This window comes from Schistocerca americana, chromosome 5 (assembly GCF_021461395.2).
Source record: "Schistocerca americana isolate TAMUIC-IGC-003095 chromosome 5, iqSchAmer2.1, whole genome shotgun sequence".
Classification (NCBI taxonomy): domain Eukaryota; kingdom Metazoa; phylum Arthropoda; class Insecta; order Orthoptera; family Acrididae; genus Schistocerca; species Schistocerca americana.
In genome coordinates, this window is record NC_060123.1 from 82,071,075 (window position 1) to 82,096,428 (window position 25,354).

A 25,354-nucleotide genomic window follows, 5' to 3' on the forward strand; every position below is an offset into this window, starting at 1 on the left:
TTTTTAATTTAATCGTCTGGCTAGGGCCCCTTGCCGGGCAGACCGTTCGCCGGGTGCCGGTCTTTCAATCTGACGCCACTTCGGCGAACTGTAGGCAATGAGGATGATAGGAAGATGATGAGGACTGCACAACACCCAGTGCCTGGGCGGAGAAAATTCCCCAACCCAGCCGGGAATCGAACCCGGGCCCAGAGGACTGACAATCCGTCACGATGGTCATTCAGCTACCGGGGGCGGACGGCACTTCTATGATAAACACGCTACACAACAGCGGACTGCTGAAGATCTAACAGGTATTGTTATTTTGACCTAAATATGACTTTAACCCCATTTACATGTTTGTAGAAAACTACAAATTTAAGGAAATACTGCCTATATCGGCTTGTAGCCGTGCAAGAGGGCCGCGTGGGGTAGCCACGAGTTCTGAGGCATCTTGTCACGGCCCGTGTGGCTCCCCATGTCGGAGGTTCGAATCCTCCCTCGGGAATGGGTATGTGTGGTGTCCTTAGCATAAGTTAGTTTAAGTATTGAGCAGGCTTAGGGACCGATGACCTCAGCAGTTTGGTCCCATAAGACCTTACAACAAATTTCCAAAATCCGTGCAAGAGACAAAGTGCTAACTCACTGGAGAATAATTCGAAGTCCAGACCAGCTACACCCAATAAAAACTCAGGACCTACCGACTCACAGCGAAATAAGTCCGAGTGTCCACAGACGCAAAATTCCCTAAACCCGCGCTGCCCAACCGGAATTAAATGCGCATCTCACAGCGGAGTGAAATGTGGTCCAAGTGTTCACGGACCTGCAACACTGTGTTGTTCTAATTGTGTAGCCCCATGTATTCTTATCTTCCAGATGCTGAGTCCGACTTTCAGCTCCGTACAACCATCACGTGATTTTTGATAGTACCTTCAGTGAAGTTAGATTTTTGTCGTGTGTTACAAAAATGGAACAGCGGAATTTAGAGCAACGCTGTGCAATCAAGTTTCGAGTTGAACTGGGAGAATCCGCGAGTGTGACCTTTGAAAAGTAGAAAAAGGGCTATAGGGAGCATTCCTCATCAAGAGCACAAATTTTTCACTGGCACAAACATTCTGGAAGGCAGAGGACACGTTGAAGTTGCATCCCACTCACGGAAACTTTCAGCGTCGAAAACCGACGAAATCGTCTAGTGTGTGCGTGCTCTTGTGAGATTGTTCCTCCAGGACAAATTGACAACCAAGTGATTTACAAAGATAGCCTTTTGACCTCAAGGACAGTCCCGTTCTCCAGATCCACGCAGTTCACCTTGTCTGAGTCCTTGGGTCTTTTTCTTTCCCCGAAATTCAGAAATGTTTTAATTCTACGTTATTTTGGAACTATGGAGAACACTCAAAAGAATGTAAAGACATGTTAAAGGCCCTACCAGTTGAAGAAACTTTTCAGATCTGCTACCAAGACTGGCGACAACGACTCCGCCGGTTGTACAGATGACGATTGGAATTACTTGAAGGGGCTATATTATTGCCTGAAAAAAAAAAGTTTGGTAGATAAAAAATTTGTCTCATTACTTTACTCACACCTGTTGTATATAGAAGTGGCACATCAGTCATATAGGAAATGAGCTGCTCTTTCCACTGTTGTCATCAAAATTTATTCAACTCTGATGAAATTCAAGTTACGGAGGAAACTACGGAAAAATGAAATTAATTTTTAAAAAGTGGGAGTTAAACACAGAAAACGTACAGTCTAATTCTTAGTCATAATGTGTGCTTACATTTTCCAACAAACGCTGCTCTGCTGTCTGTTTAGCTGGTTTGTGTAATTAGTTGTGCTGACTGTAATTAATTATTAGATTCAGACGCAACTCATTGGCTAACTAAATAATTCGATTCAGACGCAACTCATTGGCTAACTAAGAGCATAAATAAACTTGTGAGTAGCTCATTCAATTCACCTCGACGAGCAATTTCATATTGGAGGTCGATCTTCTCTGCGGCTTAATTAGAATAAATATTCTTACTACTCTTAGGGTAAAATGACGTAATAGATTCATTCTTGGCTCATTAAGTGATTAACTGCTTCACTTCCATAGTCACTCTGGCAATGAAAATAATCGTCCCGTTGCGCTCTAATCCAGTGTACGCTCCACAGGCACAAATGTGTATTATCACGACTCTTTATGCGAACTGGTAACAACTTTCGTGACGTCACGTCAGGATGCTGGCGAATCTGACGTGTTTTAGACATGGCAAGAAACTGATCATGATGACATTCGGGTCTGTTTTCTTCTACGTCACAATGAGCACAATAGTGTATTCATGTACGCTGCCGTCACTTCTCATTACCGATGATGATGCTCGTCTATTCTGGACGGAGCGACAGTATAAAGATTTAATACTCGGTACGTGATTAGCATTTCCACGAAATTTCACATATATCGAACTGACACCGTAATTGTGCAAAGATGCTCAGTGTCCGGACAAGTTTTAATGTCAGACCACTCAGATGAGCTGGAGATAGTAAAAAAGCCAGTGAAAACATTAATAACCGAACTAATTATTGAGGTTAGCTTCTTACTACAATATAATTTGTCAGAGAAGGAGAATGCGGAATGTTGTTCCAGCGGATCGTAATATACTTCCGAGTAGCACTACCGGACGCTTCTACTTTTCGTCCGAGGGTGGACCGTAAAAGTTTTCACGGCGCGGGGATGCGCGTGTGAGCGCATTTCGACTAATCAGATTTGCCGATGTAGATGTCCTGTCCGGCCCGGTTGGCGGCACGGGTACGGAGAGAAGGCGCGTTTGTGAGAGGGAGTGGGAGGGGGACAGCGACAGAAACACGGCAGTAAAAAAGGGAACGGAAAAACAGAAAAAGGTAGTGTGGTTGGGGGAAGGGGCCTGCGGCGGCTTCTGCCTCGCCTCGCCCGGACCGAGCGGTTTACGTCGGCGAAGTTGCGCTCCGTCTGGACACCCGCTGTCGCCGTAAACAAAGCCATTCCGGGTCGGCGGCCCCACGGAGCCAGCAGCGAGTGCGGGGAGAGGGGAGCTCGCAGGTAACGCTCGGCGTGCTTACCCAAACAGTCAGAGCGCTAAGCGAGGGGCCGGCAATGAAAGCGTAGTAGTTCCCGGCGAGGAGTTAGGCGTAAAGTGTGATTCCTGTCCTTATTGCGCGTCTCGCAGATCGTTTTTCTGTCCCCTGCTTAGCTTGAAGTGATGGCTACAGAACAAGCTTTACGTATCTCGTGCACTGCTAATTGCATATTACGTGAGTTTGGAGTCTATAGTAGTGCTATGACGTGAACTGGTAGCATCCATAGAGGTGGTGGAAATCCGATACCATATCCGTTTAGAATCCTGAATGAAACATAGTTCCACCGAGAATTTAAGACAAAACATTAAAAAGCTATTATAGAAGCCGTGAGGACAGAAAAATTCGCGCTGTAATAATCTCGTGCTCTAATTAACAGGAACGCGTGCCCGGGGCGCTATTTCCGCGGAGGTGAACTTTTCTGGCAGGTGAAAAATGTGAAAAATGTAGAAAAAGGGAAGAGGTTGGGCTAAGAGGGAAGGTGAAGAAGTAGAAGAAGAAGAAGAAGAAGAAGAAGAAGGAGGAAAGGATAGAATTAGACAGCGCTATAAGGAGAAAGGGGCTGAAATAAGTGAAAGGAAGTTATGAGAAAATTCGAATTTACGGTATTGGCCAACATTTCGATGACACCCATCTCTGCGAACAAATAGATGGAGCTGCGTTAAGTGCTAAGTGAGGCAACGCAACGAAAATCTAAGTAGTACGTTTTTAGTTTGCTGTTCTTTTTGTTGCCGGCCGGTGTGGCCAAGCGGTTAAAGGCGCTACAGTCTGGAACCGCGTGACCGCTACGGTCGCAGGTTCGAATCCTGCCTCGGGCATTGATGTGTGTGATGTCCTTAGGTTAGTTAGGTTTAAGTAGTTCTAAGTTCTAGGGGACTGATGACCTTAGAAGTTAAGTCCCATAGTGCTCAGAGCCATTTATTTTGTTCTTTTTGTTACAACTTCGCATTGATTGGTAATATAATAGAGAAATAGATATCGCATTATTGCGCAAGCAGTCCTACCCTATACTCTACGTCCACATCTACATTCATACTCCGCAAGCCACCTGACTGTGTGTGGCGGAGGGTACCTTGAGTACCTCTATCGGTTCTCCCTTCCATTCCAGTCTCGTATTGTTCGTGGAAAGAATGATTGTGGGTATGTCTCTGTGTGGGCTCTAATCTCTCTGATTTTATCCTCATCGTCTCTTCGCGAGATAAACGTAGGAGGGAGTAATATATTGCTTGACTCCTCGGTGAAGGTATGTTCTCTAAACTTCAACAAAAGCCCGCACCGAGCTACTGAGCGTCTCTCTTGCATAGTCTTCCCCTGGAGTTTATCTATAATCTCCGTGACGCTTTCGCGATTACTAAATGAACCTGTAACGAAGCGCGCTGCTCTCCGTTGGATCTTGTCTATCTCTTCTACCAATCCTGTCTGGTACGGATCCCACACCAGTGAGCAGTATTCAAGCAGTGGGCGAACAAGTGTACTGTAACCTACTTCCTTTGTTTTCGGATTGCATTTCCTTAGGATACTTCGAACGAATCTGTCTGGCATCTGCTTTACCGACGATTAATTTTATATGGTCATTCCATTTTAAATCACTCGTAATGCCTACTCCCAGATACTCTGTGTCGTTGCATTTTTAAAATTTACCTTAACGAAGAGAATTATTCAAATATTTGTCTTTCATCTCACTGTAAAATAGTGTTGATCTCATAAAGAGGGAGGAGGGTCGAGGAGGGGACGTGAAGTGGAAGTTTGCATCGCGCAGCAGTCAGCCTCCTTGCACCAGTGACAACCATACACGCACTCTAATGTAGGGCTAACGTATTACCGGCTTTTGCTGGGAGCCACCCCTCACACAGTTTTGAAATATTTTGCAGCACCAACCGTATTTTATTATGCAATAACAATATTTTACTGCTATATCACTTCAATTTATTTTCAGTCCTGGATCTGGCAACAGTCATTCAGTAAGTTTATCGTATTTTTAGCAGTTGTTTTGTAATTCTATTGTGCTATGATTTATTTGCTTTCCGTCGGGTCTTTGCTGAACTCTGCTTAAAGTTTAGGACATCGTATCGCTTTACTCTTTCTTTTATCTTCGGTTTTGTGAAGACGCGGTAAACAAAAGACACACCACGTTAACCATCTACATCTACATTTGTACTCCGCAAGCCACCCAACGGTGTGTGGCGGAGGGCACTTTACGTGCCACTGTCATTACCTCCCTTTTCTGTTCCAGTCGCGTATGGTTCGCGGGAAAAACGACTGTCTGAAAGCCTCCGTGCGCGCTCGAATCTCTCTAATTTTACGTTCGTGATCTCCTCGGGAGGTGTAAGTAGGGGAAAGCAATATAATCGATACCCCTTCCAGAAACGCACCCTCTCGAAACCTGGCGAGCATCATTTTGTCCCTTGGAAAGTAAAAGATATCATTACTAAATCTTATGACGGAAATTTATTTAAGCTTTGAAAGTGAAATGTACGCTTTTTATACTGTTAGTTACAAATGGGCAGCCCAATACACTGATATGTCTGTATTTAAGTGATTAACCCCGGAAAAAGAGCCAGAGAGGCAAAGAGAGGAAAAATCTAATTTATTTTTAAGAGGTGTTCATGCTGTTAATGATGAATCTTAATTCTTTGCTGAAATAAGTGCTTTAAGACTTACTACATGATTAACTCTGAGAATTTTGAGGGGAAACGTTTTGCTGAGGTATGGCCCCAATGCATGAGTGGTAGTACAGAACTATTTTGCCATACCTGCTCGTAATGCAGGCGTAGAGAGAATATTAAACCTCGTAAATGCTCAGCGGAAAATGAGCGGAATAAACTCGCTGTTGCAATGTACAACATCAAAAATGTGACATGTGTTCAGTGCTATGACACAATTATCTGTAAAAACAAATTCTAAGAGAGGTCTAAGGAAATGAAAAATATGTGAAATAAATTAAATAAATCGCATTATCTAAATTCCTCCAATTTTTGTGCATTAAAATATGCTAACCTTATTGTTATGTATGCTTCACTCTCCGAAAGGCGGATACGGTGAATCGAAAGCCTTCTGGCAAATAAAATGTTAATATTATCTTAGCCCTACTGGATAATGTTGAACTCCGTACCTCTTATTAAGTTTGGCTGAAGCGCCTAGATCCGCTCGGCCACATGGGCCGGCTTATAATACACAAATAAAGTATTTCTGACAAAGTATTTATTCAAGTACTTGTACCATCTTTCAAGCTTACAGAATTCTTATCACTTCAGTGTAGTACAACAACGCTAACATAGAGTCCGGTAGACCGAATACATTTTTTCCAAGCATCCTATAAGAAGGAGACACACCTATAGTCGGTCCTACATCTTTTTGTGATAACGGCTGTTAACTAGACTTTGTGTAAAAAAGAATCAGGTAAGAGAAAGAAATAAAATGTTTAAGCTACTTTCAAGTAACTAGGAAGAATTACTTCAAAATAAGTAGTACGATATTGATGAAAGATCAGAAAAGGCTGTACAGAACGAACATGGCAGTTTAAAAGAACCACTATGGGTTTCAAAGCACAAAGGAATTAAAGACTTTAACTGGTAGTGGGCATTGATTTATATCAATAGGAAAAGCTCAAAACTTGTGTCAGACCGGATTTCAAACCCGGGTCTCTTGCTTACTAGACAGACCACTACGCCATTTGAACACAGTAGTGATTGCAGATGCCCAGACTACCCTAGCACGCCTCCTGTCAACCTCAAATTCTCCACGTATCCACACATTACTGATGTAATACCCCTGTTCATTATCCTCATTACCTGCGGCACTAGATATAACGCGTTTATCTAGATTACAAGACAAAGAAGGCTGAATGATAATAAAGACCAATACGACAAGAGTGGAAGATTTATACAGTGGAACTGTGTGGTTCAACAGATTTGGGCGAAAATGTTCTGAAAAAAAGGAATGTGGTCGTCAAAGACAAACTTAATCAACAATTACTGGGAGGATAATTGGACAGAGCTTAAAAAGGGCTGAGAAACTATGAAGCTCCAGATACTGGTAATGTACGTGGAGAGTTAGTAAAATCACTCGGGCCGCGCGAGGTATCCGAGCGGTCTTAGGGGTCTTGTCACGGTCTGCGCGGCTTCGCCCGTCGGAGGTTCGAGTCCCCCCTTGGGCAGGGGTGTGTGTGTGTCGTCTTTAGCGTAAATTAGTTTAAGTTATATTAAGTAGTGCGTAAGCTTAGGGACTGATGACCTCCGCAGTTGGGTGCCATAAGACCTTCCCGCAAATTTCCAAAGTCACTCGAGGGATGGTACGCAATTGGTAGTCACATATCACGTGCTTAAAATATATCAACAAGGATTATGTACCATTGCGTGGAGAAGTAAGAAGATGAAAGTCTACAGGATACCTTATTTGGACGTCGAAGAAACTGTTACTGAACCTGTACAATGGAAAAACAACGAAACAACTCCGAGATGTCTACGACAGGTGAATAATAGTTACTGACCGCATGAAAATGATGCGTCGTGCAGACGATAGTGGCTAATTAAAAAATGGCTCTGAACAATATGGGACTTAACATCTATTGTCATCAGTCCCCTAGAACTTAGAACTACGTAAACCTAACTAACCTAAGGACTACACACAACACCCATTCATCACGAGGCAGAGAAAATCCCTGACCCCGCCGGGAATCGAACCCGGGAACCTGGGCGTGGGAAGCGATAACGCTACCGCAGGACCACTAGCTGCGGACAATGGCTAATTACATGGAAACGAAGATGAGTTTTAGAACACCTTTTACTAGTCGAATCAGCCAATGGTGTTGTGCATCTTGACGCTGAACATCCGACTAATTGGAAGGGGCGGAACAGAAGATGGATGTAGTAAAGTAGACACGGTGTGAAGCGCAGGCTAGGAATAAAAAGACCTCTGGGGTCTCGTCTTTTTTGAATGATTTCTGGAACCTTCAGTTGCCATTCTCTTTATTTTCTGTACGATAGTACAATTTCTGCCTTAGGGCATTTTCAAGTATTTTATGGATGATGTTTTAGTAACATTATGTCATATATGTCATTGCTCCTGTAACATCATGTTACGCTCAAAAATTAGTTCGAGGAGTTCACGCTATTTTAGGGGCACGTTACTTATCAATTTATGAGCATAACATGACGTCATAGGAGCAACGACGTATATGACATAATCTGTTACTAAAAATTCATCCATAAAATACTTGAAAATGGCCTAAGGTTGAAATTGTACAACAGAACAGAAAATAAAGAGAATGGCAGCTGAAGGCTTCAAGAAATCATTCAAAATACTCATCGCAGCTGCGGACCCTATCGCATTGAAAATTATGAGAGCTAGTCTTCACTGGAAGCGTATCAGCGACTGAAAGAATGAGAATATCCAACAAATAACTTGGCAAATTTCTTTCAGGCTGTCCTAGACCATTAGTAAATAACGTCTCATGTGAGACGTTAGATGTTACATGATGTAAAAGTCCGCTCTTCAAGATCAGAGGAGGAGGAGGAGATTAGTGTTTAACGTCCCGTCGACAACGAGGTCATTAGAGACGGAGCGCTAGCTCGGGTGAGGGAAGGATGGGGAAGGAAATCGGCCGTGCCCTTTCAAAGGAACCATCCCGGCATTTGCCTGAAGCGATTTAGGGAAATCACGGAAAACCTAAATCAGGATGGCCGGAGACGGGATTGAACCGTCGTCCTCCCGAATGCGAGTCCAGTGTGCTAACCACTGCGCCACCTCGCTCGGTCAAGATCAGAAAAGCTGTATTTAAAGAAAAGGGAAATTCCGGTCAGCCCAACATCCCCACCCTCTATGCTTCATCCATACATGTGCAACATACGAACGTATAATTCTTTGGTCTTTCGCTAAATCTGTGATTTGAACTGGAAGGAGATAAAATGAAATTAAGATTGGTAGGATCTCTTGTCACAGTGGAGTCCAATATATATATATATATATAGAAAATACACTAGCTTTGCACTATGAACTCTATTTATATATAAGTTATGAGGTTCATTCAAATGAAATCTGATCAGTGCGTCTACCTTTGCCTTACACGTAAGGTGGCACCACGTAACTGCTGGTATGGTGGCACCACGTAACTGTTGGTATGGTGGCACCACGTAACTGTTGGTATGGTGGCGCCATCTATTGTTAGAGAGAGTGACGCGTGCGCACCGTTTGATGTTGAATATCGCCAGTGTGGTTACACGCCGAACGAAGGTGGTCACACACAAGTTATCGTCCGGTACCGAACATTCAGGCGAGTAAGCAGGAACAACGAGGAGCGATTCGATTTTTGGCAGCGGAGGGAGTTGGGGGCCCTGAAATGTAACGACGGACGAAGGCTGTGCACGGTGAGTACAGTCTGAGTCGTTCAAGTGTTGTGGAGTGACGTAAACGATTCCTTGGGGGGGGGGGGGGGGGGCGCAAATCACTGGAAGACGATGCTCGTCCTGGACAGGCCCATCGTGTCATCACAGCGGAAAAATGGTTGTAGAAGTGAATGATTTAGTCTTGGACAACCGCAGAATCACCGTGGACGAGATCCATCGGTTACTGGGTATTAGCGTAGTCACCGCATAATGCATCATCACTTGAACTTTCGAAAAATCTATACCCAATGGGTTCCCCAATAACTGACCGCCGAACAACGCTATACTAGAATGGCGTGTCGTTGAGTCATCTGCAACGTTATCCTGAGGAGGAACACGGCTATCTGTGGCGTGTTGTCACTGTTGACGAAACATGGTGTCACCATTTTGAAGACGGTCGCTGTGGTCGATTCGCTCTAGGCGCTTCAGTCCCGAAGCGCGTGGCTGCTACGGTCGCAGGTTCGAATTCTGCCTCGGGCATGGGTATGTGTGATGTCCTTAGGTTAGTTAGGTTTAAGTAGGTCTAAGTCTAGGGGACTGATGTCCTCAGATGTTACGTCCCATGGTGCTTAGAGGCATTTTTGACCATTTTGAACCAGAAATCACGTGTCAGAGCAAGCAGTGGAAACATGCGACCTCAATTCCGCCAAGGAAATCAGAGGCCGAGCACACCAGTTCTGGTACGGTCATTTTTGAACACAAGGGCCCACTGCTTGTCGATTTCCTGGAATGTGGAACCACCATCAGTGCCCAGCGTTATCAAGCCGCTTTACTGAACCTCAGACGAGCAATCAAGTCGAAACGCCGAGGCATGTTGTCCAATGGCGCTATCCTTCTGCATGATAATGCCCGCCCACACACGGGCAATGCGGCGAAAGCGACATTGCAGCACTTTCGTTGGGAAGCGCTGGAACATCCCCCGTACAGTCCCGACCTTTGACCGTGTGACTTTCATGTGTTTGGACCTCTAAAACAAGCTATTCGCGGACATCGATTCGCAACGAACGACGAAGTATGTGCCTGGGTCCAGGAATGGAACGGCGGCAGCCTACTAGCTTCTACAAGGATGGATTCGCCCGACTAGTGTCGCAATGGGATACTGTGCCAACAGTTTTGGCGACCATTTTTGAGTATTTGCACTGCGTATAACTACATTTTTGAGTTAATAAAGTCGTTACCATTACTTTACACTACTTCTTCTTGTATGGTAAATTGTTAATTTCTTATAAAAGAGGAACTGTATGAGAAATTAAAAGTTTAAAAATTACAGTCTGGTGTAGTGTCTTATTCAAACTCAGTGTGCGCAATGTATTCCCCGCCGACTGACCGCCGAACAACGCTATACTAGAATGGCGTGTCTTTGAGACATCTGCAACGTTATCCTGAGGAGGATTAGAGCTTTCTGTGGCGTACTATCACAGTTGACGAAACATGGTGTCACCATCTTGAAGACGGCCGTTGTGGTCGATTCGTTCTAGGCGCTTCAGTCCGGAAGCGCGCGGCTGCTACGGTCGCAAGTTCGAATTCTGCCTCAGGCATGGATATGAGTGACGGCCGTCTTAAAAAGAATGTAAGTTGACAGCTTTCAGTCCTGGGTCGGAGTTGGAGCTGTTGTCGCGCAACTTGTGTTCACCGCAAATAGTGTCCGACGAATTCACCGTCACGATAACTGACGTTTTTGCGAAGTTCATTTACATAGAGACAGCAACTACCGTAATGATCGTTGGTATAATACATGATGTGAAATTCGTATACCAAATATTTTTATTTTCTTACGGAATAACAAAAAAAGTGCTTGCAAGTTATTTGTTGACTAGAAATAATTAAGAAACTGACTCTGGGAAAACGATCTTTTACGAATGTGCAAAACTGGGTTCTTTCGTTATTTCTGTGACCAGACATGTTTGCAAATTGCTTGCAAGTAGGACCTGAAGCTTAATTCGTAGAATATAATTTCAGAAGCAAGCAAGAATCAAATGGAATTTTCCAGCATTATTTATCTTTCACGTTATTAATCTTATTAACGATTAATCCTTAAATAACGTCGAATATTACGTTATACTGTCGTTCAAAGGACCGTGAAGTGAAAGGATGCAAGTAAACATTATCATTAGTTAGTGGACGGTACCGAAAATGAAGCTGATTATAAAATTAAAATTATAAACGTATTTGTATTCAGAGGTTAAGAGAGAAAGACTGCCGTGAGTTTACCCAGCAAAGTCAACCCCCCACGAGAACGAGAGAAGCTTTAAAAAACTTCCCTCTGCACCGAAGTTTGCCAACATTCTTCATCCAGTATTTACCAAGAGATGAGAGCTTTGATGTTGTTCAAACAGGAAATTCTGAAGCAAAGGGCAAGCGGGAATTGAATTTTGAAATCCTTGTTAGAACAAAATGGAAATAAACTTTGCAGCAGCCACAAACATATCACTGGATCAGGCCACCAGTAACTACTGTCTATGCGGTTTCTTTCGTTTCTGATATTAACGATTGTATTCGAGGTAAGTTGATAAATAATTCGTTTCACTGTGAAGTATCTGAAAATCTCCGATCCCATGAGCTACTGATTTGTGATTTGATATTCAGATTAGATGAAAGAGTTCTCCGAAAATATTAATTGTTATTCTGCTCTTGGAGCTGTGCATAAATCGATAGTTTGATGAACGTTTTGGAATATCGTCTGTCCTTAGCTAGATGGAACCCGATTTAAAGTTTTTGTTAAAACATGTCCAAGTGATCTTATCCATATAATGTAAGATCCTACTACAGTGAAAAACTACTTAAACCACATTTGTCAATTCATAATTAATGTTGATTCACTTCTAATAACTGCTTGATTATGATGTATGTATCCATCAGATGACTGTGTCATTGTAGGCCCTGTCACGGAGGCATCCGAGTCAGTTTTAATGGAGAAGCTCTAGATCAGGGGTTCATAACAAAATTTTCTCGAGGACCCCCTCATCAAACATGATTGGTGCCTTGTCATATCACAGTACCAAGTACCTAAAAAGCCAAATTAAAAGTCTTTTTATACGTTTTCTATTTTTGGTACATAGAAAAAAATTGGCATATTTATTATTGAAAAAATATTGAGCTTAAAACTTTTTCAATTCAGCCATCGTTTTTATTGTTAAATTTTTGATTTTTGCTCGAAATCTTTGTCTTCAAAACTGGGTGTTTAGTATAATAGACTCCTTAAAAAAGTAGCAATTGAGTATCATACGAAATATATTTAATTTATTTTTTTATTCCAATAGCATCTTGCGGACCCCTCTGGCATAGCTCGCGGACCCCTGGAAGTCTGCGGACCACCTGTTGGGAACCACTGCCCTAGATAGTTGGAATTACTTCAGTGCGCTGTAGCAAATAGGATGGGGAGAATCTCAGCAGTGCTTTTCCGGGTGAAAATCTTTAAATAGTCCCAACATTTTTCTTTTTCTTTTTCTGTCTAGAATATCTGGTGCTTCTGTCGCTGCCTTAAACATTCTGTAGCATAAAGTGTTTCTGGGCTAGTTACTGTGGAGAAGTGTGTAAGCTTATGGATATTGATTTCTTATCATACAAATCCCAAGTGAGGTCTTACGGTGTTTTAGTCGAATTAACTCTTGCTTTTTTGGCTTTTTTATCCGAAATGTTATGTTCTGATATTTCTCCTAGATACCTGAAATTATTAGTTCTCTTCGTTTTCCCATATTTAGTTTTTATTATGTTAGGATCTGTCTCAATGTTTCCCAAAAATTTGGTTTTCTGAAAGCAGATTTACAAGCCTAATTTTTGATCTTCTGATTTATGCAATTCTATTTCCCTGGAAGACTGTTTCCATCGACTTCGAAAATGTAGAGAAGTCATTCGCAAACCCTAACAGTCTATTTGTCGGTTGTCGCTTTTGTAACATAATCAACTACCTCAATCGTTTGCTTTTTTTGTATTGTCATTTTTTATTTCTTTTTTACTTTTTCTAGAACACAATTAAAGAGCAGCGGGTTCCTAATTTAGCTCATAATAGCTTCTGCATACATGAAGAACATTATTAATAAAAACAAAATTCATGCTGCAAGGATGTTTTATTTATCGTTGAGACCAGTTTCGGTCAGAAGACCGTATTGAGTCTAATATTTTAATATTAACTGAAACGTTGTTAAAAACATTCCCTGCGTCAAAATTAAGACATTCATCATAACAGCAAACACGCGTAATAAATGTTACATTAGTCAGAAATCTTAAAACACATATTGTCGTGAAGAGAAAACGTGGTCACGTTTGTTAACTTACGTATTTGCACACTGTGGTGTCACCAAAAGCAAATGACGGCGCAGAAGCTGGTCTGCCTAACGTGTCGGCCACTGGTCTGATTGCGTTTAAACAAGGAGTCCAGCTGCAATGACTCTGCAGTGTCAAAGACATTCAGGTAATGAATCATAACACGAAAGCCAGCCAAACATATACACACATTACATCTGCAGACGATGTTGTAGACTTTCAACAGGATACGTACGACGTTGTGAACATTTAACAGGATACTGATAAGGGAAATATTGCCGTATATGCCTCAGATATTCTACTTAAATCAGACGTCGTCTGCCAGCGTATAGTAACCGAAATTAACCACCAGAAGCGTCCTACACAGTTGAACATACGATCGTACTGTGATGGGTCATATCCTGAAAGCACATCTAACAATATTACTGTGTGATAATGTACATCTTACATTGGTCGATAACCCAACAAACGTTCAGATAACACAATGATCGGCTGTGTATTAAATTCAGAGTAGCACTAGACAAATGCATAACAATAAATAAAATATCTCTAGCTGTACATTCTACGTCACAAACCTAACTGTAAGAGGACAAGATGTTTTTAAAAAATGGGAAGTCCTTACAAAGGAAACAGGTTAATGAATATAAAATCTCCAGGGACCAGGGAGAGTTGTAACTGAATCGTAGAAATAAAGGTATATTTAAGATATAAAAAAATTATGAGAAAATATGAAGTAGCGAACTGTGTGTGCATTATTGGGAGAAACAACTGAAGAAACAGAAAATCAGTAACCCTTTGAGGACATCACTAATTCCTCAACAAATCCTTAATCGTTTAATTCGACTTGCTCAATAGATTTCTCGTTGTGTGCTTAAGAATCTCAACTTCTTCTAATATATCCTTATATCGATGTCTTATCAACTTCAGAGAAAACTTTAAGCATGACGTCGGTGTTAGGTACGAACTACCGTTCTGTTATCAATACGTGTGTTAAATGTCGACTACTTTGGCAAATGGCTATGAGCACTATGGGACTTAACTTCTGAGGTCATCAGTCCCCTAGAACTGAGAACTACCTAAACCTAACTAACCTAAGGACATCACACACATTCATTCCTGAGGCAGGATTCGAACCTGCGACCTTAGCGGTAGCGCGGTTCCAGACTGTAGCGCCTAGAACCGCTCGGTCACACCGGCCGGCTGTCGACTACTTACTTCCACCCTTATTAACGCATCCATATTATCCACTGCGCATTTTAAATTCCGCGTAATAACATTCGGTGTGGCGATGACAGGAAGCAGTAAAACAGGGCGTAAAATTATAGTGTTAGCAATTTAATAGGTCGTTCATTGACATTGTCTCACAGTTATATAATTTACATTCAAGCATTAACATGAAAATAAAAATAAATTACGTTGACCTGAATATGACACAATATACAGCGAAGATTTGATGATACGAGGTGCGTTAACTTGCCATTAAACAAGGGAACAGAAAGTACTACAACATAACAAAACTTTCACTTTTCAAGGGCTGACCCAACATCATTTATTCAGTACAACCATATACAGTAAAACTCATGGGACTTGATAATTTTACGCAGATTGTTGACTCCAGTTCGCTCGACGACAGATCCGTACCCGCAGACTGGAAAGTTGCACAGGTCACACCAATATTCAATAAAGGTAGTAGGAGTAATCCACTAAATTACAGGTCCATATCGTTAACGTCGGCATGCAGCGAGATTTTGGAACATATATTGTGTTCAAACATTTTGAATTACCTCAACGAAAACTATCTATTGACTGACAGTAAACATGGGTCTAGAAAACATCGTTCTCGTGAAACACAACTAGCTCTTTATTCACGTGAAGTGTCCAGTGCTATTGACTGCCTATTTTAGATCGATTCCGTATTTCTGGACTTCCGAAAGGCTTTTGACACTACCAGAGAACGGGCTTGTGTTAAAATTGCGTGCTTATGGAATATCGTCTCAGTTATGTGACCGGATTTGTGACTTCCTGTCAGAGAGGGCTCAGTTCGTAGTAATTGACGGAAAGTCATCGAGTAAAATAGAAATGATTTCTGGCGTTCCCCGAGGTCGTGTTATAGGCCATTTGCTGTTTCTTATCTATATAAACGATTTAGGAGACAGTCTGAGCAGCCGTCTTAGGTTGTTTGCAGACGATGCTGTCGTTTATCAACTAATAAACTCATAAGAACATCAAAACAAATTGCAAAAAGATTTAGAAAAGATATCTGAATGGTGCGAAAATTGGCAGTTGACACTAAATAACGAAAAGTGTGAGGTCATCCATATGAGTGCTACAAGGAATTCGTTAAACTACGGTTACACGATAAATCAGTCTAATCTAAACGCCGCAAATTCATCTATAAACCTAGGTATTACAATTACGAACAACTTAAATTGGAAGGAACACAGAGAAAAACGTTGTGGGGGAGTCTACCCAAATACTGCGCTTTATTGGCAGGACACTTAGAAAATGCAACAATCTACTAAGGAGACTGCCTAAACTACGCTTGTCCGTCCTCTTTTAGAATACCGCTGCGCGGTGTGGGATCCTTTCTAGATAGGACTGACGGAGTACATCGAGAAGTTCAAAGAAGGGCAGCGCGTTTTGTATTATCGTGAAATATGGTAGAGAGTGTCACAGAAATGATACAGGGTTTGGGCTGGACATCATTAAAAGAAAGGTGTTTTTCGTTGCGACGGAATCTTCTCACGAAATTCTAATCACCAACTTACTCCTCCGAATGTGAAAAGGTTTTTTTGACACCGACCTATATAGGGAAAGACGATCACCACGACAAAATAAGGGGAATCAGAGCTCGTACGGAAAGATATAGGTGTTCGTTTTTTCCGCGCGCTGTACGAGATTGGAATAACAGAGAATTGTGAAGGTGGATCGATGAACCGTGTGTCAGGAACTTAAATGTGATTTACAGAGTACCCATGTAGATGGAGATATTATTAAAAATGTAAAACTAGTCTTACATATACTGAGGTGACGAAAGTCATGAGGTACCTTCTAATATCGTGGCGGACATCCTTTGTCGCGGCGTATTGCAGCAACTCGTCCATAACTGTGAAAGTGTTGTTCGTCCCGGATTTTGTTCAACGAACTGACCTCTCGATCATGTCCCATATATGTTCCATGGGATTCATGTCGGGCGATCTCAATCGCCAAATCATTCGCTCGGATCGCGCAGAGTGTTCCTCAAACCAGTCAGGAACAATTGTAGCTCGGTGACATGGCGTCTTTTCACCTATTTGGGAACATAACGACCATGAATGGCTGCAAATCGTCTCCAAGTAGCCGAACATAACAACTTCCAGTCAGTGATCGGTTCAGTTGCACAAGAGGACCCAGTCCGCTCTATGTAAACACATTCTACAACGTTATTGAGCCACGACTAGCCGGCACAATCCCTTGTCGTTGCGCTGCAGGCCTTGTCGTGCCGTTAGCAAAGTCACTTGCGTCTGTCGTCTTCTGCCGTAGCCCATTAACGCTAACTTTCGCCGCATTGTCCTAATGGATACGTTCGCCGTACGTCCTATTTTGATTTCTGTGGTTATTTCACGCATTGTTGCTTATCTGTTAGCACTGACAACTATACGCAAACACGGCTGCTCTCGGTCGTTAACTGAAGACCGATGGTCACTGAGTTGTTCGTGGTTGAAGGTAATGCTGGAAATCTGGTATAGTCGGCACACTCTTGAAACTGTGAATCTCGGAATACTGAATTGTCAAACGATTTCTGCATTGGAATGTCCTATTCATCCAGCTGCGTGTACCCCTCCGCCTTGAAGGTCTGTTATTTTTCGTCTTGCGGACATAATCACGTCGGAAAACCTTTCGCATGAATCAGCTGTGTGAAAATGACAGCTCCGTCAATGCACTGCCCTTCTATACGTCGTGTACGTGATGCTACCACCATCTGTATATGTGCGTATCGCTATCCCTTGAATTTTGTCACCTGAGAGTAAGTGGCGTTAAGTGTCTTTCAGCCTTACGTAAAATCTGCGGCATGCTAATCTCTATACCTTTGTTGCAGCGCCAACGGAAGACCCGGAGTTCACAGAGCAGATCGAGAACATCACAGTGCCGGCGGGCCGAAACGTGAAGCTGGCGTGCTCCGTCAAGAACCTCGGCACCTACAAGGTCAGTCCCAAATTATAGTTTCTTTTCTAGAGCCATCTCTGCTAATGGTTTTAAATTCCAATTAGCTTTACACTGATACCGAACTGTCAAGTATCAACTGTCGAGTAACTTGCAGCAAGTATTACTGTTACCATAGGGTGCAGTATTTTCGGCATCTCATAGTGATGTATCGAACAGTAAGTTCTTGAATGATTGCCAAGTGATTCCCGAGAGAGACTTCTGTTGTTGTCAGTGAGCTGTGAAAAATAAATAGCGCAGTTACAAGGTTTTGCTGTGCTGTCTTCTACGAAATGAGAATATTTCTTATTGCGTTATTGTTTGTACAAATGATGGTGTACAGTACGGGTGTAATTCTTTGGAATCACCTACTCCTATGAAGAGATATTTCTCAATGTGTTTGTAGCTACTCCTATAGGAAACCTTTGCTGTGGTGTTTTGTAGATAGTGACGAGCTAGTAATTAACACATGCGAACATAGCTCCACTGCGTGACTTTGTGAAGAGAAAAATTTATTCTCATTTAACTCCTGACCAAACATCATTGCGGTGTTAGGAGTTAAAATATAATTCCAAGCATCTACATCTGCATACACACTTGGCAAACCACCCTACGGTGGTTGGCGAAGGGTGCACAATACCACCAATTGCCATTTTCTTTTCTGTTATACTCGCATATCCTGCGAGGAAAAGCGAGTGTTTAGATCCTTCTGTATGAGCCCTAATGTCTCCGACCTGGCCTTCGTAGTCCTTACGCGAAATATATTTCGGCTCCAGTAGAATTGTCATGAGGTCAGCTTCGAATGACATTTCTCTAAACTTTGCCCATAGCACTCTCCGAAAAGAACGCCACCCTCTCCACAGTAATTCCCATTTGAGTTCCTCTAGCTTCCCCTTGCATGTTGTTCGAACCTACCCTTAATATATCTAGCAGTCCGCATCCGAATGTCATCGATGTCTTCCTGTAACCCGATCTGGTGCGGACCCCAAACACCCGAACAGTAGTCAACAATGGGTCGCACTAGTGTTCTATATGGCGTAACCTTTGCAGATCAACCACTCTTTCCCAAAATTCTCCCAATAAAACGGAGTCAGCCGTCGCCTTCTCTACTACAATCCTTATATGCTCATTCCATTCATATTACTTTGAAACGATACGCCTAGATAGTTAACCGACGTCACTGTTTCAATCGGCACACTACTAATGTTGTACTAGAATGCTATAGTTTTGTTTTTCCTCCTCATCTGCATTAACTTACATTTTTGCCACACTTAGAGCTAGCTGCCATTTATTACACCGACTAGCAATTTTCTCTAAATCTTCGTACAGCAACTCAACGACGACTCCTTCCCGTGCTCTACAGAATCATCAGCAATCAACCACAGGTTCCTGCCCACACTGTCCGCTAGATCATTTGTATGCGAGTATAGAGAAAATAATAGCCGTCCTACCAGTCTTCCTTCTACACACAAGTTGCCGAAGTGGCGTCAACTCGAAAGACTTGCACCAGGTGAACGGTCTACCAGACGGGAGGTCCTGGCCACACGGCATTTCCTTTTATTTTACCGGTCTCCCCTGGGTTGTTTCCGACGATACCCTTGCCACTGTTGAACTCTCGCTGTCGAGGACAATGTACTCTGTTCTGTTAGTTACGAGCTCTTAGAGCCACTAACAATAACTTTTTCTCTTTAAAGGGTTTGATATGGTCTTCTAAGATACTCTAACTAATCGGTGTATTTCAGGCAAATATGTTCAAAATATAATTTTTTTGCAATGTGGTATTGTGATGATGCAGGTCGCAACCGCTGTCTGTTGCAGACTTCCTACTGTAACATAAATATATGAACCGCAAAATGCTCTATATCGTTTTTGTCTTCACTACACTTTACTGATTTCTTGAACTCGTTATTTCTTCTACTTACCGCCGTGTCCTATGACGTGTTTCGGCACTCTCATATTGATTGAGGACTACTATGAAGGCTCCATTCGTTTTCAAATTTCTATTTCTCTCAATATTACAACTACTAATATGATTGATGCTGAGCAGAAACGTAAAATCGCCGATTTTGCATTCTGCCCAGCAACTGGTGTAACGAGTGCACTGACTTGACGAAAGGGCGACAAATCACGAAGAGAGTTTTAGTTGTTGCTTGACGTTTATCTGTTACAACATCGCAGTGTGCATTTTGACGGATCTTTGGGAAAAAACACCGTGTAAACAGAGAACTGTGCATTGGTATCAACAATGTAGGTACGCTGGTTGTCTCTATGAACAGAAAAGTATCAGTCGATCAAATGTACCAGATGCAACCGCGAAAAGGGCGACAGAAATTTTCGCACAAAGTCCAAAAAAAATCAATTGGCTGCACGTGCCACAAACTGCGAGTACAGCAAGAAATTTTGTGGAAGATTTTGGTATGGTGGTTACATTTCAAAGCGCAGCGTCTGCATCTCCTGCATCAATTCCAACCGTATGATTATGGCCGGCACCTTCACTTTTGCATCACAATGCAGGACGCACTTGAGGATGCCCATTTCGCCTCCAAGATAGATTTCAGCTAGGAACCAACCTTTTATTTATCTGGGAATGTTAACTTCCACATTGTAAGAGCGTGAGAAACTGAAAATCCTCATGAAATTGGATCTCATGAACGAGATTCGCCGCAGGTTGATGTTTTCTGTGAAGTGTCACAAACGGAGCTGTTTGGCCGTTTTTCTGCTGTAGGAAGACTGTGAGAAGTACCTCTTACTTTGATATGTTGTAGTAGTTGTTGTTCCCACAACCGACTGCAGATTCCGAGATTTTCATCTCTCAATAAGATGGAGTACGTCCTCCCCGAAGTATAAGTATTCGTCGTGCCTAAACGATGAACTTCCACATCGCTGAACGGAGTGTAGAGGTGAACATAATGCGACCTCTGGTACGCCTCACCAAAAGTCTTGTGACTTTTTCCTTGGAGGGTATATTAGGGACGCTGTTTACGTACCTTCATGGCCAAGAACAGTGGAACAACTCGGAGAAAGCATCAGTGACGCTGTGATAACCATTTGCATGGTGTTACTACATAAAGTATGCAACGAATTTGACTAACGCTAGAACAAGTGTCGTGAGAATAGAGGGGCACACACAGAACATTTCAATTTATTTATTATGTACTTATTGCTTATTTAACCTGACCAGATTATAGTTGTAAAGCCCTCTCTTACATGTGACCAGGAACAACGTGTACCAAAGATATTACAAAAACATTCAGAGTTATAATAATAACAATTATTATTATTATGAGAGAACCTTTCTCAGATGTTATGTCTGGTTAAAAATGAAAAGTGACGCGGACCTTGATCAAGCGTGACTTCCTTTTAACTATACGGTATATGTTACATTGCATTTAGGAACTTTCGGGTAATTGAACATGTATCAAAAATTACAGATTTCTGTAGTTGTATATATATGTTTGGATGTAGCTTTATTGCGTTGATGTATTCGTGGATATTGTGTGGTATGACTCCTGTAGTTGATAGTATAATTGGTATAATGTCAACTTTATCCTGATGCCACATGTCCTTGACTTCCTCAGCCAGTTGTATGTATTTTTCAATTTTTTCTCCTGTTTTCTTCTGTATATTTGTTGTATTGGGTATGGATATATCGATTAGTTGTGTTAATTTCTTCTTTTTGTTGGTGAGTATGATGTCAGGTTTGTTATGTGGTGTTGTTTTATCTGTAATAATGGTTTTGTTCCATTATTATTATAATAATAATTTTCAATCATAGTAATAATGAGAATAATATTTGTCACTAATAACAACAGTGATAACAGTACGGGGCATTAAGTGTGATATAGATTAGATTAGCACAGTTGCATACATATTTAGTATTACAGTAGCAGAAAGGGAAAGAAAGTGGGGAAGACAGGATGACAGCGCCAGTGGCAGTTAGGACAGAACGGGGTTTAAATAAAGAACTTTACCGAATTGTGGGAAGTTCAAGTTTAGGGGAAGGGGATTGACGAGAGTGAGCTGGACACTAGTGTACGAGAGGGACGGCTATTGTGATAGAAGGGGGGCCATTAACTGTCTTTTGAAGTTTGGAATGCATTTCGTTTCTCTGATTTTTTGAGAAAGACTTCGAATGTCGGGTTCCTGATACATAAAATGTTTAAGAGAGATGGCAGTGTTATGTGTTGGTAGAGAGAGGATTTTACTTTGTTGAGAACGAGTAGATCTGCCGTGCAGTTCAGATAGTAGAGTAACAGTTGAAGATAACTAGAAGCGAGTGCAATGATTGAGAAGACAATAAGGAGCAAACACAGGGTGTGGCAGTTTCTACGCTTATCAGCATGCAGCCAAGATAGTTTTTCGTAGGCAGTAGTGATGGTCAAAATAGCGTTCGTCACAGATATATCCCACACTATCAGTCATAGATAGTTCTAACTTGTGTGAGCTTTCATACGACAGTGTTTGGTGAGCATCATCATCACAGTGTTGTATGGGAAATGTCAGTGCCTCTACGAACTTCTTTTTAAGCTTGAAATGAAATACTTCTTTATATTTCTGTAATGGAAGCGGCAAAAATGGCACCTTCTTACTGACTGCAGTTGCGTGAACAGTCCAGTCTGCTTGATAGTCTAGAATGAACCCTAAGTTCTTTGCAGAAGAATGCCAAATACAAACTTGATGAGTTTACTGTTCTCTTTATGCATCCAATAAATTTGTACATAGCCAGTCACTCTGTCAAGTACAGAAAATGTGTTAGGTACTCGCCCTGCGGAGTGGCCGCGCTGTTTGAGGCGTCATGTCACGGATTACGCGGAGCTCCCCACCAGAGTTTAGAGTCCTCCCTGGGGCATGGGTGTGTGTGTGTGTTGTTCTTAATATAAGTTAGTTTAAGTAGTGTGTAACTCTAGCAACCGATGACCTCAGCAGTTTCGTCTCTTAGGAAGTCACACACACATTTTGTTCGATACTCGTTTCTTCTTATACTACAGCTATGACAGTGGGATACGAAAGCCTACAATAACAATTTTTGTAAGGACCTCTGGCAATTACTACATGTTTAAATTTTTTAAAACAACGAGAAAATCCACAACTAGTTATTAATTTTTATACTTATAAATTACAAATCCTTTGTTACGTTTAGTTCCATCTTTAGATGATTCGCTTGATTTTAGTTCGTTATCAAAGCACTCAGAAATGGAAAATCTTAAGGATCTTGCTATTCCGTTCCATTTTTGACGCATTCATATGTTGTTGGGCTTCGAATGTGACCTTCACACTCTTAACAAAACTGCGATCATCACCCGTAGACTGAAATAATTTCACTAAACAAGTTGTGAGAGAAACAGACCGATATCTGTTAAAGATTCTTTAGTTGCCTTATCGGTCCACTAAATCCGCCTTGTCTGGCATGTACTATCACTTAAGGGGTTCTGTATCAGATTCCTGAACGCCGCGAGAAGCCGTTACGAGGGAACAGGAATCGTTTGGAGGTTTTCCCTCGTCGTCTTTCTGTGGTGGAACGACAGGCCATCAGATCGGTTAGCGCGCCAACGAGCCGTGACTGGGCGGCGCCGGTAAAAACCACCGCTCTCCTCTGACTGCCACTCAGATTGATGGCCGATACGCCCCGCCGCACCCCGCAGCCCGCACAACTCGAGGCGCCGCGACACGCCGGCGCCTGCTAGGGAGGCAACCCGCGCACCGTACACGGCGCGCCCACAACGTTACGCAGGCTCTCATATCAGTCATAAGTACGAGGGTTGGAACTTTAGTAGGGAAACTATTTATTTACAGCTCGTACAAAACAGATACGTGTTTCAAAGTGTTGCTGACCTTCAAAGTAGTCGCCGTCATTGTGTATAGCCCGTTGCCAGCGATGTGGAAGTCGTAGGATACTCTTAGCAGTGCCAGTTGTGTTAATAGTTCGAGCAGCGCGATCTATTGCCCGACGAATTTGTAGCAGTTGTGAAGTGAATTCCGTGAAGTGTTTCCTTCAGTTTAGAAATCGAATTAAACTTACGAGGGCTTACGTCAGGGGAGTGCAGTACGTGGTACAGCACTTAGCAGCCCCATCAGTCAAACAAATCAGTAACAGCTTTCACTGTATGTGGTTGAGCATTGTCCTGCAAAACGATGGTCAGTTCCTGCAGAAAATGTCATCACTTCCGTCTCTATGCCTTTCATTTTTGGAACACAACCTACGACCAGCTTAGAGACAGATGTGATGACACTTTCTCCATGACCTGACCATCATCTGTCCAACCTTGTATTTCGTGTGAGTGGCCAAGAAGTATTGAAATAACCACCGTTTACATATAAGATAGGTCTCTTTCCAATTTCCAAATTTTTTAATGATGTATCGTTCAACAGGAAATATTATTTACCTCCCAGAATTACCAGGGCAAGTTGTTAGCCGTGAAAGTATATTATTAGGGCTCGTATACATTTATTGTTTGACAGCGACTCTTTTAAGTCATTGCATGTAGTCTAATATTTCATCAGTGATTACATTATGCTACTCGTATTGTCTCTTCCCAACAAAATAACTAAAAATTTGGCTTCTCATGCCTGCCTTACCAGGCAGACAGACAAATCCGTTTTAATCAGGGATGTGCAGTAATTTGAAAAAAAGCTGGAACATCTACATCATACTCTGCAAGCCACCTAACGGTTCGCCGTGGACGGTACTTTTTGTACTACTAACTGAGGCCCTCCAACCATGTTCCACAAGCGAATAGCTCGTGGGGTGAATGATTGTCGGTAAGCCTCCGTATTTTCCCTAGTGGACATTACGCGAGACGTATGAAGGGGGAAGTACCATGTCCCGACTCTTTCCGGAATTTATTGTCTCGAAATGTCAAAAATAAATCTTTCCGTGATGCACAACGCTTCTCTTGTAACGTCTGCCAGTGGAGTTTGTTGCGCATCTCCGTAACGCTTTGGTGACGACACGCGCTGCTCTTCACTGTATCTGCTGTATCTCTTCTATGAGTCCTACCTAGTAGGGATCCATGGTACATGAACAAGACTCAAGCATCAGTCGAACAAGATCCAGTGAGCTACTTCTTCCGTGGATGAGTTAAATTTCCTTAAGATCCTTGTTATGAATCTGAGTCTGGCGTCTTCTTCCCCATTGTTTGTTTTATGTGGTCATTCCACTTAAGGTCATTCTTGCTAGTTACTCCAAAATATTTTACTGTAGATGCTGTTTCCAGCCAATCGCCATCAATACCGTACCTTTACAGTAGTGGATTTCTTTTACTATGTATGCACAACATGTTACATTCATTTATGTTGAGGCTTAGCTGCCAGAGCCTGCGTCATTCGTCAATTCTCTGAAGGTTGTTATGCAAATTGTTACTATCTTCTGGGGTTGCAACTTTGTTATAGAGAACCATACCATATGCAAACAGCTTTAAAGAGCGTCCGACGCTTGTATTACATCATCTATGTAT

At 42.2% G+C, this 25,354-nt stretch overlaps 1 protein-coding gene across 1 annotated transcript in view; it reads left to right on the plus strand.

The window, feature by feature from the left end:
• The window catches only part of LOC124616214 (lachesin-like), a 954,519-nt gene that overhangs the window by 13,606 nt on the left and 915,559 nt on the right, over nucleotides 1–25,354 (plus strand). The window contains exon 2 of the mRNA XM_047144518.1: nucleotides 17,797–17,903. Coding sequence (XP_047000474.1) covers nucleotides 17,797–17,903 — 107 coding nt within the window. The remainder of the gene's footprint in view (nucleotides 1–17,796; nucleotides 17,904–25,354) is intronic.